Genomic DNA, 17,256 nt, shown 5'->3' with positions numbered 1-17,256 from the left:
AAACTCTTTCCTGTTACTATATGGCGCCATTGAGTGTTCGTGTCACTCTGAAATGTTTAGATAACGGCGATGCGAATCATAGCGATGTTAAATTAACGAATTTTGGAGTACCAGAACTCAGGCGCTTTGAACCCTCCCATATGAGGATGGTGGAATCTTCCGTAGCTGCATATAAATGGTGTTGATCTAAAGCCCATGCTACGGCAATTATTGCGCCGCATCCCTTCGCGCTGCTCGTAATTTCTCTGATTAACTGTAGATCCCAACTGCTCCACAGTCTATATACGGAAAAACATTTTCGTTCAATAATCCATAAATTTAACGAAATAACGTATCCATCTTACCTAATAATTCCGTTGTCCAAACCAGTTGCAATGACATTAACAGAAACACCTTCCGGAGCGTTGCTGTAGCAAAGCGCCGTTATACGTCTTCTGGACAAAACGGAGCCTACGGCTCTCGCATTCACGGTGTAAACCCTCAATTCGGACTGATTGGAATCACTGTTCTCTTCCTGCTCAGGAATTTCATAAACAACTGCTACGTCTCCAAGAGTCTCACTGACACACAGAAGATGAATAGCATAGCTTTGATCGTAGACTATTGATCTTACATACGTCAAGCTGTTACAAAGCAAAAAATGTACAGACATATATGAATAATTAAATCTTAACTACGGTTGTTTATGTCTTCACGTATACCTGTTTAAATCCCAAATAATCATGACGCCGCTACTGTCACCAGAACAAGCAATGCTGAACGCACGTGACAGAGAAATCATCATTACCCGATTTCTGTGAGCCAGCAACACCGACGCGGGCGCTGAACTGAATTCAATTTTGCCCGTAGCACCAATGGTATACGTGTGCACTGTGATTCTACCTAACAAGTGCCCGGCCCACAGTTGTCCACAATCAGGAGCAGAACCCAATGTCGTAATCTGTAATCGATTATATCGCACCTTACATTTAATGTTTCATTTAACATAGGACAAAGTGATCTTAGCGATTTCTAAGATTCTATTCATCTCTTCGCTTTTACTTCGCAGTTACTTAATTCTTAATAAAGTCTTACTTATCATAAGATATATGTTGTAATACTCACAGGATCGAGGCCTGAAGATTTAATTAAAGGCCTCGGCGGTTGTTCTTTCTTACACTTTAATCTGGTGATTCCATCTGTGCCATTCCATGACGCTAACGCGGCACCCAACACAGACGTACAGCTTAACATACTACCACCTAACAATATAAGAGGCTTACATTCGTCTCTTCTGTCTAAGCACTTTGAGTTGCGCAAACAACGCAATAATGTAACAACTGAGATATAAATTAATAACACACGTAAACCGTAAATTATAAATTCGTAACGTAAATCTAAATTATTAATATATACATAAACATAAATTATTAACATAAATCTATTAATAACCTTTTTCCTTAGTATACCCAAGAAGAAGGGTAGTGTAGTTTGGCAAGCCGAAAACATCACCGGTTGTCAGAGGAACCAGAGAAGCCAATGGAGATCTGTGCTTATGCTTCCAACATAATACAGGCTCATTGCCAGGTGCGCCTACATAATTTCCCCACTTTATACCTGTAATTATACCAGACAATTGCAACTTTTATTGGATTTGACGCATAATTTGCAGCTACATAATGCTTATTCAGCAATCAAAATGTAAGCATACGCTTCAGATAAGTAATAATTACCAGTAATTCCTTCGATGACCTGTGGTATCTGACTAGAATGCGCTACATTACTGAGATTTTGCATCGGCAGTGGATGAGCTGCTCTGAACAGCTGCGCGGGTGTTTGACCATAAGTTCGTACCATGGTTTCCCAGGCCTGTCGTGCTACAGGATCGACTATTTGCTCCACGTTAAAACCGTAATATGTCTACATACAAAGAACCAATTATTAATTTTTTATATTCTACATTCTATTCTGCAATCGAGAAGTGAAACATACAGCAGGATGAAAAACATTTATAGCTTCTACTGCCGGCCTTCCGGTCTGTTTAAAGCCGAAAACAAGATCGATCCAATATGGTAGAACTTCCCTCACAATATCCGTTTCCAACGCGGCTCTATGTCCCAATACGAACAGACGTGCATCACCGCCACACCATTTAGGCAATTCAACATCTCCCACTTTGTTGCCGTTCTGCCGAACACCAAAATTGAATCCTGCAGCAGAAATCTGAATATAGGCACACATAGGAAAATGTGTTTTTCAAATCAATTATAGCACTGTCATACCTTCGAAATTCAATAAAAATTCCGGTAAATAGAAGAATTCCGGTATCAATTCCTTCACATCTGTCGTCGAGTCGCAACTAGTTAATCTCCACGTGGTAGCTAATGCATGGAATGTTCGGTCGGGAATGTCAAAATTATTATCTGCAAATGAAAACGATACCAAATCACTTAGGAAAATCACTCCTTTAAAGACTATAATCATAAAAGTATCCCGCAATTACCTTGATAACACAAAAACATGCTAGTGAATGGTGGAAGTCGTACTAAGAAATGTAATACAGTTCCAGAGTTACTATAATGAGACCCATAATGATAAGGTTCTCGATTGAAGACTAGCAGATTTAATTCTTCTGATAAAGCTTGCTTCAAATACTATGTGAAAATGAAATTATTAGTGACATCATGAGAAATTCACATTATATAAACGGTATACGACATATAATTGTTTTAAATTGCTCACGTTGTAATTGTCAATGTAATGTTGCTCATTATTTTTATCTTGCACAGCCATCGGTCGTTTAAAGTTTCTACAAAGTACGCAAGTGCATTCGCATTTATTTCATGATTTAATAAAAAATGTACAACTCACATTTACTATATCTTCTGTATTACTTACCGATAAATTTTCGGATTGTTCAAGTCGATTTTCTCGTTGACATAATCCGCCAAAACAAACGGGAATACAGGATACTGCATTAAGTCATTGTATGAACGACCCGCTAACTTGTTCAGACAAGTTATGTATTCCCAATTGGTGAGTGCACCGCTTCTCCACAAGGCTAGAGCTTCTCCTAAGTCATCACCAGGGACTCGTCTGGGTAAGTTGCAAGCGGACAGCTCTGTCGCGAATTCGTCCCTTTCTTTGGCAGAATTGAACGCCAATAAGTACGTTCTACCGGTAATGAGAAAAATTTCAATGGCCGTCTCTTGCAATTGATATCTTCTTCTATGTAATTCGCGAATATCTTCCAAACGCCAAGCGGTACCACCGGCCATAGCTAAGTCCAGATCGCCCAATGCTACCTACAATTAATGATAATTAGTTATATTATTATTATCATTAGTACTTCATATCAATTGTTGATTATAATTGCAGAAGAGAAAGACTACTCACGTCTGCGTGTAACGGCACGTCGGGATTGTCGGGAACAAAGTATACACATGTCTCACCGATGAGTACTTCGCCAGCTAGTTCGGCTCTAGGAGTGACAACTTTGACCTGACACATCTTACGTATTCTCTCACTCGTATGCAGTCGTTCAATCAGTGTCGAAGCATTGGCGTCCTGACGACCACTTGTAAATAGGTATGACAACGGTGAATCCGTATTGGGAAACCCTGAAATACAAAATTAAAATGTAGCAGAGGATTTTCTCAATTCACCAATCCTTGTGTACATGTGCAAGTTTTAAGAAGGATAATAAGAAAATAAAACTGTCAAGATAAACTCAGGATAATTATTTTGTTTCGTTTTATTAATCGCACAAGATAAACAGACACACCTAATTTATCCTGATGTTCTGGCAGGAAGAATCTCTTTTCGATGTTTAAATGACATCTCTGAAGTCTTATTCTGACTCTGGCGGGGCCTTCAGTCGGATCTAACTCCCAGCTTCTCGGGTAATTCTCGGGGAAATGCCAAGGCGCCCGTTCATGGGTCAATCGCTTGGCCAAGTCTCTCCATCTGGCTACCGCTTGAGCTTTTAGCGCTCGAGTGTGTTTCAATTGCTCCATCAGTACCTTTCGCTCACGATTTTGCTCCTCCACGACCGCTCGTGTTATTGTCATAGCACTTTCGGTTAACTGTTTGGCTAACGCGTCGAATCTCTTACCAATTCTAGAGTAAAATTGTTATATTAACTTTTCAGAAGAATGAAATAACATACGTTGTTTTCCGGAGTAAAAATATCGTCTACCTTAAAATTGCAGGATAATTATCGATACAGATATCTCGGTCCAAAAGCAAGTCCCGACGTAATAAAGCTAACTCGTCGTTCCACGCTTCGGGACTAGCCTGCTCTATTCCTTTCGCGAGGTCCCACACGCGTAGAGCTTCTCTTAATTCGGCACATACTCTTGCATCAGCACTCGGCATCTCGTCTCGTTTTTGCAGCAAGTCCCAAAAGAATACGGTAAATTTTTGTTCCATCTAAATATGATCACAGAAATAAGAATGTTTTAAGGCGAGGTAACAATCACAATAATAAGATTTCTCAAAACGAATAACAAGAAAGATAACGAGTTATTTTTTTTCTTTTTTTTCAATTAATGACGAGTGACGATAATGGATAATTAAAAAAAAAACTTTTCTAACCTTTTCCAAAGTAAAAGAATCGGGCAAAGTAACATTGCAAAACGTAAGTAGAAGACTTGAACAAGGTAACATTGCAAGACATAATTAAACTGTGCAAATACCTGTGGATGAACTTCTAAAATACACGATAAGATTTCTCGAGCTCTCGGCTCCTCCATTAGAGATCGTACGGCATACACTCTCGTATTGATACTTTGATGAGGTTCCAGCAACCACACCATGATTCTAGCAGTATATTTTCTCAAAGCCGGCTTAACAGACCACGTATTACTCCAATGGTTTTTCTTCTCCAGTGGACTGCACAAGCCATGCAGAAGAGTGGAAAACAATCTTCTTGTTAGCTGCAATTCATTGACGGATGGTGACACGTCAGCTGCAGTTATAAATTCGACCGCGCGTGTGACAATAATACGAAAGCGATCGTTTAATTCTCTCTTGCCGGGTTCCCGCGTGGGCGTAGGCGAACTCGTGTAAAGGCTCGTGTAGCTAGATGAACGAGATCCATGATCGCTTTGATCGCTAGACGTCGTAAGAACTGCGCGAAAAGTTTTCCAATGTGAGTATATCGAATACCTAAGGTGTTCGTCGTCTACTAATTACCTGAAGTCAAGTATGACGCTGAAGCCAAGTAAGAAGCCGTACTACGTAAACGAAATCCCGAGTGGCTCGACATCTTCGTCGTGAGTGTGTCCAGCTCTCCATCGAATAACGCGACTTGCGCATCCCTTATGGCCGTGCAAGCCAAACTCGTGCGACATTGTAACTTCTCAATCAGTTCCACGTAATCGAGGATTACATGCAGATCTAATATAGTTTGTATCTGATGACTACCCGGTAATTCCAGCAATTTAGTCGCGATTGTCACAAACAACACATGAATGTCTCGATGAAGAGACGTCGAGCTGCCCCTATGCGCGGCCGCGATTAAAGCTTGCGCCAATGATTCTATCAATCCTTGCTCCAAGAGCACTTTCAGTGCGTTCATATTCTGGAATGAAGAAAGTTAAGTTAATAACATATTAGACAAGCATCAAATATATATTCTTCTTTCTCTCTCTCTTTCTTCTGTTGTCATACCTTTGCTATCACGTCAGTAATAAATGATATTATCGGCCTGGCTACGTTTGGTTCAAAAGCTGCCGCCTTTGCAACCATTGCCATTAACGGTGGCATCGCCGCCAACGTCGGGCCCCGTAGAGCTAAGTTCTCTAAAGCAACGATCAGCGGTTCGCTCCCAGGATATAAGGCTATCTGATTTCCTAAGTGCATGAAGTACTTATGTTTTATAAATTTATTAACTTCCTCGTCGCTAGCTCGTTGCAAATAGGTTTGCACCACCTGTAACGTATCGCGAAGGAAATTATGAAACTCTCTATTCTTTTCTATTCACGTCTCGATAAAAATCGCACGATATTTTAGTCGATTTTGAATTATTTACCTTAATCAACGCAGTGCGTACTCTGGTGTCAGGATTATTAGATAAAACCAATAGTAATTCGGCTCTCAAGACATGCTTTAACACTGACCCAACTTGACTGTCGGGTAATACTCTTACAGCGTCTCGCAATAATAATAGCAAACCTTCACAGACTAAGCCTTGGCAGGCTCTTCGTTCATCCGTCCAGGCTGATTGCCTTTCCTGTGTAACGACACGCTCAAGTGAATAATATTTCAATCATATATATATATATATATATATATATATATATATATATATATATATACATTGTACAGAGATTGGCATTTTTAGCTACGGACATTGCTCTGAGGATTGGACCCATCACTAGCTGCGATTCCAGAATCTTCTCCAGCACTGACATCTTTCAATAACGTGTTTTCACGTTCCTTTCGTTTAGGAGTCCGATTTTTCTGAATCTGAGAAAACAAACTATTATGTGATATTTACTCTACGCGCGTGCACGTGACTTAAGAATCTTGATATTTTTGAAGCTTTAAAGCTTCATCTATAATATACTCTTTGCTTCCTATTTCTTTCTTTTTATCTCTTTCTAAAACCTTGAGCCTTTGGTTAGAAAAAGATAAAGAATCAAACATAGAAAACGAAGAGCACAGTGTATATTAGGCTTTACGATATGGAAAAATATTCATTTTGGTCTTCAGATTAAAGCCTCATTTCTTGTCGAATTGTTTCCCACCAAAGTTCAATAAAAAATGTGAATCTAATTTGACAGTTAAATTAAACATTTAAGAAATTTCACGCAAGCGGAAAACTTACCTGCACGTTCGTCAACGCTTTGTTCAGTTTACTATTTTCCACGATGTTTATGGAGTCATCGGAGGAAATGACGCTCACGTTATCGCTCATCTTTAGATTCGTTTTCTTTTCACCGAGTTGCGGCAACATGAAATAAATATTGTGTCGTGAGTGAGTGACGTATGTCTCCGAAGCTTGATGAACGACAACCAGGTAATCGGTGATAGCGACCAAGTGAGCAAATTCCGGCGGTGCGCCCATCAAAGCACGTACTAATTCTACAACGGCAGTACCGGTAGATGGATCCAATATAGCACCCTGATCTTCATATACATGTTCCTATAAAGATCAGGAATATATTGTTATATAATAAATATATCGGTACTGTATATTTACTTACCTTACACAAGGTAAGAATCGTATTCACGATACCGACTCTGTTTAACTGAGATGCATTGAACTCACGTTGCGAATGTTGATCACGTAGTAATAATAGCAATGCTTGCAACAGTAAATTCAATGTATCGTATTTCGCCCACGTTCTCCACGCGGTAAGCATGTCCTTGATCAATTCTGGATCCATGATAACAGCCTCGCAGTTTTGCGAGATCAAATGATTACCGCTGCCAACATCTTTGATGATGATCGAACTGTCGCACGTTGCGTCTAGGATCGCTTTCAAGATATGTCGACCAGCGTGACACCTCGAGGACTCTAGCACTCGCAGTAGTAGTGGCGTACCGTTCTCCAATCGGTATTGATTCAAGAGTTCGGAATCGCTACGTACAAGATGTAAAACGATGGAGAGAGCCAGAGCTTGCTCTTCCTCAGTAGAGTTCAATTCAACCACCTGTGCAGACATCCGCAAACATTTAAAGAATACGCACACGAGTGTATCATAAAATTATCGTTAATTTTTAAAATTTTTTATCGTTTTATTGTGTTATGTATTGTTTGCGCGTTGGACTAAACAAAAATTAAAAAATGCTTACCCTTGCAAAAAGATATAAAAACACTGGTACGCCACCCACCAAAATCGCAGCAGGTATGAGTCCTCGGTATTGTTGACTTTCTAAACGGTTAGATACAATTGGGGGTATCGATAAGGGCGGTTGTTGAGACACCCTATGCTCAGGAGCTGAGACGACTCGAAAACCTGGTTGCCCGGGAAACATACTCCTCACAACAGCTACAATAATATGTTACGATATGCATAATCGGTCTCTGATCAGTAACATCAGTAACGTACCAATGCAACGGCTTGTCACTTACCGGCAGGATTGGCAACGGCTAGAGGGTACAAATGAACAACGTTGGGATTCTGAGCCTCGTAACTAAGAAGCAAATTATCTTGTAATTCGCCAAGATGCGAGTTTGTCGCGTCCATAACGGCGTCCCAATCAATGTTCGTCTCTGACACCATTGTCTCGACGGCATATCTCAAATAGGTACCGCCATAAGATTTTCGCCGGTTTGTATCAAATTTGCCTCCTTCTGTACAACGTATACAAATAAAACTTAAAATCTTCAGTTCATCTTTTCAGTTTTGTAGGAATCGTTACATCGTTATTTTTTATATCATATAAATGATAATATTCATATCGTTATTATTTATTATATTTTTATGTAATGCATCGATATTTTATGTTATACTTACCAAATTTCACTTCGCGAATGCCATTCAGTGCGCCAGACGCGATAAGAAGAGCAAAGTCAGGTTTCACCGTATTCAAAATGCAATCAGCCAAGTTGGTATAATTCGGTCCGAGACTTGTTAGGTATAATGCACGCTCTTTCGTGAATACTGGACATCTGTAAGCAAAATTCAAATAGATATATACGTAGCTTTATTTCCTTGCGTAAACCATACGATTTCGATCTTGAATAACAAAATAATGTACCTAAAAACCATTAAATTTCCGAGGTACCATGCGCCAATACTGCTGGATCCAATCTGACCTAACAAAATACACGTAGTACCAGGTTTTCTCACCAATAAACCGTCAAATGGTAATTGAGCATTGATCTCTCTCCAACCGTCCACCCAAAGTGTAACTTCGACCACAGCACTGCGTTTATTTAACACGGTGTCTTTGAAATTTAGAGTCAAATGATGCCAGCGACCCGAAGGGAGCATGCCGTTTATCGAAGTTTCAGAAATTGTTCGATTCATTTTGTCGTCTGGTCGAGTGAGACGTAAAATTAATTTATCTAGAAATAATGAAATTAATATTATGACAAATCCTTATTTAATTAATAATCTTTACTAATATTGTTATTAATACTAATAATCTTTACTAATAATATTATAATCTTTACTAATATCACAACGAAATGTTACCTGATTTGAGATCTAACCACGTTTCCAAAACTAACGATTCGAAACCAATCGACATCAAGTGTATTATTGATGTTGGTGTAGGTGGTGACATGGAACCAGCTACGACTAACGATTTGAAGGAAGACGATTAGACATTGTTCGACGAAACGATTGATAATCACAACTATAGACATACTTAATAAACTGTTTTCTACTGACCTTCTCGATTCCAATTGTCAGAAAGAATACCCCAATCGGATAGACTATCGCTGTCTGAGTCGAGCAATGGTGAAGTACTATAAGCGGTTGCTCTGCCACCGATGGGCAAGCCTCTTTCCACTCTTAGCCACATAGAAGCGGAGCAACCATGCAGCCACACTGGCCAAGCTAGTTCCGGGCCGACGGGCAGGCACGTTGCATGCACAGACCAAGGACTGCAAATTCCCGAAGCGAGATGTTTCTTCCTGAAATTGTTCACGAGATTCTCTGCCTTTTCCAGATTCTTGTGTTCTTCCGTTTGGATTTTCGGCGACGTCTTCGTGTTACATTGTGCAGGAAACGATAGAATGAAATTCGGTTGAGGTCGTGCCGCCAATACCAAATGATACAACGGTTCTAACAACGGTAACAGCGATGGTCTCTCTACTTTAAAGAAAGACAGATAGGTGACTAATTCCGCCGGTGAAATTGATTGCGTGGCTAATAACGTAAACACTTCCAATGCCGCATGTTGCAGATCTGAAACCATTTATTATGCAAATGCTAATCTGTTTCGTAAGCATTCTTTCCATATGAATATAGCTTGCAAATACCTCGATATCGTGGATCATTGTTGGTGAATATGTTTTTGAAGCCATTCAATATCTTCGTAATGGTGCCAGAACCCGCGAGTGTAGCGCAACTAGAAGCACTTTCTCGGCAAGTTACAGCAACCCGTCGCAATCCACTGGTTATTACAGATGCTCTCTCCAAATCTAAGCCTCTGTAAAGATGCTTCATGAAGTAAAACAATACAATATATTGGTATACCTGGAAGAGTTTTGTCACTTACTGCTCGCTGAAGTGAATCAAAAGATCGATCGCCAAGGAACATAGAGCAGGATGTGCATTAGCATGACCTCTTGGCTCCACTACAGGCCCAAGGGGGCTACTTTTCTTGGAGATGCTATTGTTGGGACTTCTTCCAGGTACTTCGATATCTGCTTCGTATCCATCGTCAGCAGTAACGTATTCGCCAGTACTGCTATCTTCTGCGCCATAATCTGGTAGATTCTCCAACGACATAATTGGTAGCTGCAATGAATAAAATATATTGATCAGTATAAATGTATACGCTATTCGGTACAGAGAATTTTTTTCTCAAATTCGTTCTTAATGAGTAATAAGTAAAAATAAGGAAATTACTAAACACATACTCTGGGACGCGGTTGTTGCGGTATGCTATTTTCCTGAGCAGGCTTCAACATGGAGATTTTCAACAACGCGTCTATTATCACAGATATTCCACGACCAAGCATTATTCCTGTGTTCATCAACGCCTTTCCTAATTCCATGACTAAATCACGATCATCTGTACCACAAAATACTTATTCAACATCGACGAAACTGTGCGAGAAAATAGCAGGATAAAAAATTTCAACGCGGTAAACAAAGTAGTTCCCGATACGATTACGCGACGTCTCGTCATTGGCAGCCAAGATTTCGAGAATGACGTTTATCCTCTGCCTACGTTCTTCAAACTGTTTTTCTGCCGAGCGAACACGCAAGACATCCTCGGATTAAAATCCCGCAGCTGCGCGAGTGAGTGATATATATATACATACGTAATCGACATACATACGTTACGCGCTGTATTAATCAAACTCGTAACATAAATACACTTACACAACGGAGATGTCAGACAGCACGTAATCAGGGCCTCGAAGAGCTTATGCGCCGATTTAGTGGTATCTAGAAGAACGATAAACTCTTTAATACGTAATAATTTTTCCCTCTATCTTTCTCTTTCTGCCAATTCCCGTATTGTTTCTCCGTATCGTATAATTACCTTCAATACTGTCTGTGACGATGTCTACAGCTAACAATTTAAACAAATGCAACAGTTTCTGTGACACTGGATGCGAGGATAGTTCAGTGCGAAATTTCGGACTGCACAGAGCTACGCCCGCGGCAGCCCTCCATGCTGCGCTAGCCTGATACAGGTTTAATTTCTCGATCACATTCGCATCGTCAGTACTGTTTGAATTGACGTCCTCCTTTGCGAGAGTATAAAAATTCTTGAGTGAGTCTGCCATTGCTACCGTACTTATCGTATCAGTCTTGTTCTCTAATTGTTTTGAATGAGTATCGACTTCAAGCAGCTTCTGTGTAGTTGTTGAATCGTCGACGTTTCCAATTATTGTTTCGTCGATTGCTGAATCCATATCTCCGATAAGAGGCAGCTTGATCTCTTGATTGTCAAAGTATATGTTAGATGTATCCTTCATATCTTTCTGGCCTGTCTTTTCTTTTATCTTTCTTTCTTCAATATGCTGTAAGATCTTCAACAATTCATTCGTTTCTCTCTCGAGAGCCTCAAACAAGGATTTCGTCGCAAGCATGTCGGTACTTTCCAAATAACTAACTTCTTCACAATGGCTCTTCCAGATCTCTATAGTCACGGTGACTTCCAAGAGAGTGTAAACACTTCTCGTAAATGCCATGTCCGGCATCAGGACCAAGAGTTCGCGTAGTCCGCCCAACTCCATAAATTTCTCGCACATTTTTGCGTTGACAATTAAACACGACATAATGGATATGCAGGACTGCAAAAGGAATTTCGCCGTCGAGTTGTCGCTGTCGGTCAAGTAGGATGTTTTAGCGCGCAAAAAGGTCGAGTAGAAAACCTTGAGGAGAAGCTGTTCTCTGACGTGATATCTGGAACTGGGTGTGATCTTAAGCAAATGCGCCATCACAACGTAGCAAAGTTTCGGGTCACTCGGACTTAACAAATCCACGTACATCTCGAGGAAATCCCAAGAGTAATCCGTCGACCTGTCACAAGTGCTACACGCATCTATCACCGGATAAGCGCCCAGCTCCTTGAAGAGAGTACGCTCCAAAAACGCCACAGCCGGCGCATAGGTCGAGGTGTCACGTTTCTTGAGGAAAGCCACGATGCTCGATACAAGTATCTTTGGCGGAAAACAGCAACATGTACCAGCGGCAGTAATGACTTTAATCAATCTCACCTGCAGTTCGCTCACAAACAAGTGAGACTGCTTCAATAAACTCATGAGCGTTGCAAATAACGAGGAGATACAGCACACTTGTTTATTGACGGCGCCGACAATTGGTTGAGGATATGACGTCCCGAGCACGTCCGAGTGATGGTGGCTTTGAATATTATCGATGCAAGATCTGTGCTTCGTTCTGTGGCACTGTGTGGCATGCGAGAGATCACGACGAATACGCTTCAAGCCGCTGGTAAGTGCGCCTATCATGTCGATTATCTTTCTCGCGCGTACTATCGACTTGGCTGAATCAACACTCGGCAAATCGACAATCTTAAACACCGTTCTCTCGACGAGCTTCCCCTCTTGACTCTCGACAAAAAGTTGGAACAGCTCGAGAAAATCCGACAGTTTGTCGACGTTGCTGCTGCGCTGATGCAAGAGACAATAGAGGAACGTGATGACCCCGTAGATAGTGCCGAAGATAAATTCCTGCAGAAGCGAACCTTCTTCTGGCTCCAGCACGTTCACTGGCTTGCTGCAGGCATCTTCCAATAATCTCAGAGTCATCGGCAATAAACCGTTGTGAATCACAGCTGTGGTAGGTTCTTCGGCCCTCAAAGCGCGCTCCAAAGCTGTTAACATAAGCCTCGCCGCGGCAGCTTTCAAGGTCGCGCATTCTGTACCACTCAAATTGTTGCCGTCTATACCGAATTGCAGCGACCACAACGTATCCAAGGCAAACTTCAGTACCTGTACGGCCGGTGTTTGCTCGGCAGGTGTATCGTAGTCGCGCAGACCCTGCAGCAGCTGTATGATCAACAGACTGATCTCAAAATTGCTGATCCGGGCGCCTAACACGTCTCTGATTCTCTCGTCTATATAATCACACGGTGTCTTCCTCACAGGACGTGGCGGTAACTCGTAGAGCTCGGCCTGCCATCTCTGCTCTTCGTCGCCGCTTCTAATGACTGACGTAAAATACTCGAAATCCATAGGATTCAAGCGGATTTTCAGAGTAAGAGATCGAGCTTGGTCGATGCCGTCCGTCACCGGGTCAGACTCGCTACTTGTCGCGTCTGGTGTGTCGTGTCGCGTCTCCGGAATCAACGATTTCTGCTGCTTGTGATGGTGAGCTGGCAGTTTCGCACTGACGACGTGCTTGCGAGCCAATCTCCTACGCCCCGAAGACACATTGCCCTCGTAAGGCAATCCATTTCGGCCAGTCTTGACACTCTTGCGCTTCGCGATATGTGGTACGATGTCCACCGTGTCGACGGTGTCGTCGTTACAATGAAATCTCACGTACTGATTACGTGCAGACGAGCCGACAGTCTCCCGCGACTGTTTGGTATCGGATCCGTCCTGCAACGCGACCGGATAGAGCGCGACCAACAGTGCAACCAGCTCGCGACCACAAGACAAGCCGCGCACGCCAAGTAGATGTAACACCGCCAAGCAACGCCAACCGCGATCTTGGACCAAGTACTTTCGCAAGCCGATAAGCTCGCCATAGTCGTCCCTTCTCGCACAGAGCTCGTGCACGTCCGACAGCAATTCGCAGGCCACGAGAGTGGACACGCCGCCACCGCCAACCGAGCTGAAATTCGATACGAGTATTTGTTTAACATATATCTCTCTTTCGCAATTTATGCAATTGTCAAGCCGCGACTTATCAGACTGATCATTACCGATAAGATATGGCGAACACGATGATTCGAACATATCTATTGTGTTTAAATCATTTTGCAATCTACTATACCTTAAAACCGTTTATGAGTCACATACATTACAAAGAACGCGTTATCATTTAATTATTATGAATATTTGAGGTATCCAGGAATATATTTGCAGACACAAGCAAGTGTAGAGTCGATGTGAAGTCGAATGAGCGAGCTGACACAAAAATACCTCACCGCAACCGCAATGCGATCGAATTTTCATACTGCGGTTAGGAGATGAAGACAATAAGTCGTAAAAATAAATGTGTAATCGAATATGCTCACCAGGAAAGTGTCGTGTAAATTTATGAGAAATATTACATAGGGAAAGAATTTGCATATATTAGATAATAATAATAGATTAGTGTAACGACAAGTCGCAAATTCTCACCAAAACGATAGTACATCCTTCACGTCTCTTCCTTCTTTAATTTGCGCGAGCAATTCCGCCAGAAATATATCAAGCCAGGATGATTTCTGAAACAACCATGGAATTATCGCTCACGAGCATAATCAATACTGCGTAGTCCACTCTATCATGACAAGCGAAAGATATCGGCAGTCGAAAATATTGAGACATCGTTTGTAAAAACAAAAGCGCAATTACTACTCGTTGCAGTGCAATAAATGTGGTCCAGTATCTGAAGACGTAAAAAAAATAAAAACAAACAAGTCATAACATTAAGACAGAAAACGCATAGAAGGAAATCCCGTGGATACATAATATAACGATCAAGATAAAAAGACCAAGATCAATAAAAGTAAACTATCATCATATATGATGTAGTAATCAACGCTAATAGATCCAAAATAAAAAACGTAACGACTAAGCGTAATCGTTAAATAAGCGTACAAAATGATAAAATGTAATCAGTAAAATGACATACTTGCTGCATACTGTTAACATTGCTTATTTATGCGCGCGTGTATACATGCTGATGCAATTTTATAAAAAACTTCAGATATGAAAGTGGAACACTTTGAATTTTCAGTATCCGAAGAAATTGGAAATAATCACGTTGCTTAGCGTATAATTAATCCTCCGCGGTCATATGTCTGCTCTCAGTCACCACAGCACTTATAATACTTCGATCATATGTTACATAAATATATTTGTTACATTTTATTTAATTTACATACGTGATCAATCATTAAGTCTTAAAAGATTTTAATTAAAAATACACGGAAAAATAAGAGAAATTTTACATAATAGACTTCAGTCGCAATAAAATTTTACTATATATAAAATGCGTAAGCAAAATTAATAAATCTGATTTTAAGAAATGAATCTTGTTGTCGATGACATCATAGACGATTGTTACTCAGTAAGCACCAATTATCAATAATATAATATAAATGTAATATGAATGTAATATGTTATATTATGCAACAGTTACATTGTTGAGTAAGAAATTATAACACTAACGTAATATTACTGTTAGTTAGTGTATATTGGGTATCTCCTTCACCACGTATTGACAAACAAAATGTAGGTAACTTATAAGGCATCTGTCCCCTTCGCAAGCCACTACAATGCAGCATTAGTATGGTCGAAGAAATCCAATTACGAAGCGATGGACTTCGAGGCGCAGTTAACGCTCGTAGTTTGAAAAAATTAATTTTTTCATTACACATTTTATTTACTATAATATATTTATCTATTACTATAATATATTTATCTACGTGCATTTAAGAGAATAAATTTAATATGACAAAGCATTAATTTTTTTGTTTCCGTAAATGAAATAATAAATAGATTTGGAAACTTGGTAGTACCTCGTAACTCTGAGGTTCAGCGTGGATGAAATGGTCCCACAGAATCTGTAGCTTGTTGACTGACGCCGAAGACATTCCTGAAAGTTCCTCGCGCTCCTTCTCGTCCTCCTCTTCTGGTTCCTCAGTTTTCAAACGCGCATCTTCCTCATAACTCGCCACTTCGTCGAGACTCAACCACGCGCACAGGTTGTCCTCCTGCTGCTTCCGGCATGCATCCTTCGACCACGTAACTTGATCACCTAAAAAATCAAGATTCCTTACAGGGAATCGAGCGAATCGATTATACAAACTATCACACGTGTCGACACGTATCATTGTCATGTGTGTATTGTCTTACGTCACTCGAGGATCAGGACTGAATAGTATGAGGCACGATCTGCGATCTCTGACGATTATGTTTTCCCGTGAATTACGTTTGAACATTTTCTATCATAGCGACCACGAGTCTATCGCGTATATACTGTGCAAAAAGCGCGACTTCCAAAGTGCCTTGGAGAAATTAAAAAATCAGAAAGCCTCGGTCTGTCTCAATGTTAGCGCAGCGGCGGAAAAAATGAAACTGACATTTTACCCGGCTCTGCTCGACCATGTCTCCTCGTTGAAGCATATTTACAATTCGAACGCGACGTTGCGACGCGTCCGGCGCGAATCCGATCCGCGACCGATGCATGCGTGCATATATCATATTTGTTGAACGACTATGTGGCTTACATAACATTCCCACGTATCCGCGGCTGATCACCAGTTTACTACGGCTTTCCACAGGAAAGCTTCTGAGCCTACGGAGCACGAAGAGACGGAGAGCAGTAACCCCGAATTCGTAGGTTATTCCTCGGCAACATCACTGTCACCGCCACTACAGCCGCCGCTACCGTCGTCCTCGTCACCACCACCAATGCTACCAGCTACCAGCTACCAGTTACCAGCAACCACCACCACCACCACCGCCGCCACCGCCACTGGTTTCGCAACGAAACACGAGAAGAGAAACAACGTGAGAAGTCACAGGCACAACGTTGACATGACTCAGTTCTACCATCAGTAACGGCCTTATCTGCCAACTTGCTCTCGTGTTCGTCGACGCTGACTTGTTATCGCCTGTCTGAACATGTGACAATTCGCTCGTCAATCCCGCAGCTAGCGAGAGAGTTACAAAACTCCGGTGGTGAATCGAGTGCGAATTTCTCCCGACAATACAGGCTTACCCTGAACAGCTCGATGTGACAATCAGGCGGCTTCAATTGATAAGAATTAAATTCGACGATGTTTCAGGGTAGGACAGGAAACTCCGAGCACTGTATCGTAATATGTGATAAACAACGACCAACTTTCGTCCGATCACTGTCCATCCATTTTATTCGTCTGGGAATTAAAGGAAAAATATATCTCAGAAGAACAGCTGCTATGATACTGCAGAGTAGTAACTCGTGACCTTCA

General features: G+C 41.2%; 1 protein-coding gene across 3 annotated transcripts; it reads right to left on the bottom strand.

The window, feature by feature from the left end:
• Positions 1–76: 76 nt before the first annotated feature.
• LOC116841824 (lysosomal-trafficking regulator) lies at positions 77–16,537 on the bottom strand. Of its 3 annotated transcripts, none has more exons than XM_032810226.1 (35): positions 16,531–16,537; positions 15,820–16,058; positions 14,435–14,520; positions 11,158–13,922; positions 10,995–11,060; positions 10,526–10,680; positions 10,162–10,403; positions 9,923–10,092; positions 9,330–9,848; positions 9,132–9,236; positions 8,692–9,001; positions 8,448–8,602; positions 8,063–8,284; positions 7,783–7,979; positions 7,191–7,640; positions 6,812–7,129; positions 6,334–6,450; positions 6,014–6,214; positions 5,653–5,913; positions 5,176–5,563; positions 4,677–5,110; positions 4,178–4,410; positions 3,764–4,098; positions 3,376–3,599; positions 2,878–3,284; positions 2,722–2,788; positions 2,483–2,633; positions 2,262–2,402; positions 1,972–2,189; positions 1,713–1,899; positions 1,432–1,596; positions 1,105–1,241; positions 702–940; positions 345–623; positions 77–278 (listed from the first exon to the last, which is right to left on the bottom strand). In XM_032810226.1, exons 1-35 carry the CDS (start codon positions 16,535–16,537, stop codon positions 77–79), a joined length of 10,392 nt encoding a protein of 3,463 aa, XP_032666117.1. The 3 variants fall into 3 exon arrangements, with proteins under 3 accessions (XP_032666117.1, XP_032666115.1, XP_032666116.1); XM_032810224.1 differs by lacking the exon at positions 16,531–16,537 and adding an exon at positions 16,157–16,354 and having other exon boundaries at positions 10,995–11,078; positions 15,820–16,075; XM_032810225.1 differs by lacking the exon at positions 16,531–16,537 and adding an exon at positions 16,157–16,354 and having other exon boundaries at positions 15,820–16,075.
• Between the last annotated feature and the right edge of the window lie 719 nt (positions 16,538–17,256).

The sequence above is a fragment of the Odontomachus brunneus genome, unplaced genomic scaffold (assembly GCF_010583005.1).
Source record: "Odontomachus brunneus isolate Ranch 3 - 2012 unplaced genomic scaffold, Obru_v1 Obru_scaffold_018, whole genome shotgun sequence".
NCBI lineage: Eukaryota > Metazoa > Arthropoda > Insecta > Hymenoptera > Formicidae > Odontomachus > Odontomachus brunneus.
Note: the sequence above shows the minus strand (reverse complement) of the source record. Positions and strands in the feature narration are given on the sequence as shown.

Bases quoted from the DNA above. Each gene is read 5' to 3' on its own strand.
- LOC116841824 (XM_032810224.1), bottom strand. From the start codon at position 16,242: ATGTTCAAACGTAATTCACGGGAAAACATAATCGTCAGAGATCGCAGA. The intron at 9,237-9,329 runs GTCAGTAGAAAA...TCAAATCGTTAG, and splicing joins TGACAATTGGAATCGAGAAG to TCGTAGCTGGTTCCATGTCA. The intron at 2,403-2,482 runs GTAATTGCGGGA...TTTCATTTGCAG, and splicing joins CATGTTTTTGTGTTATCAAG to ATAATAATTTTGACATTCCC.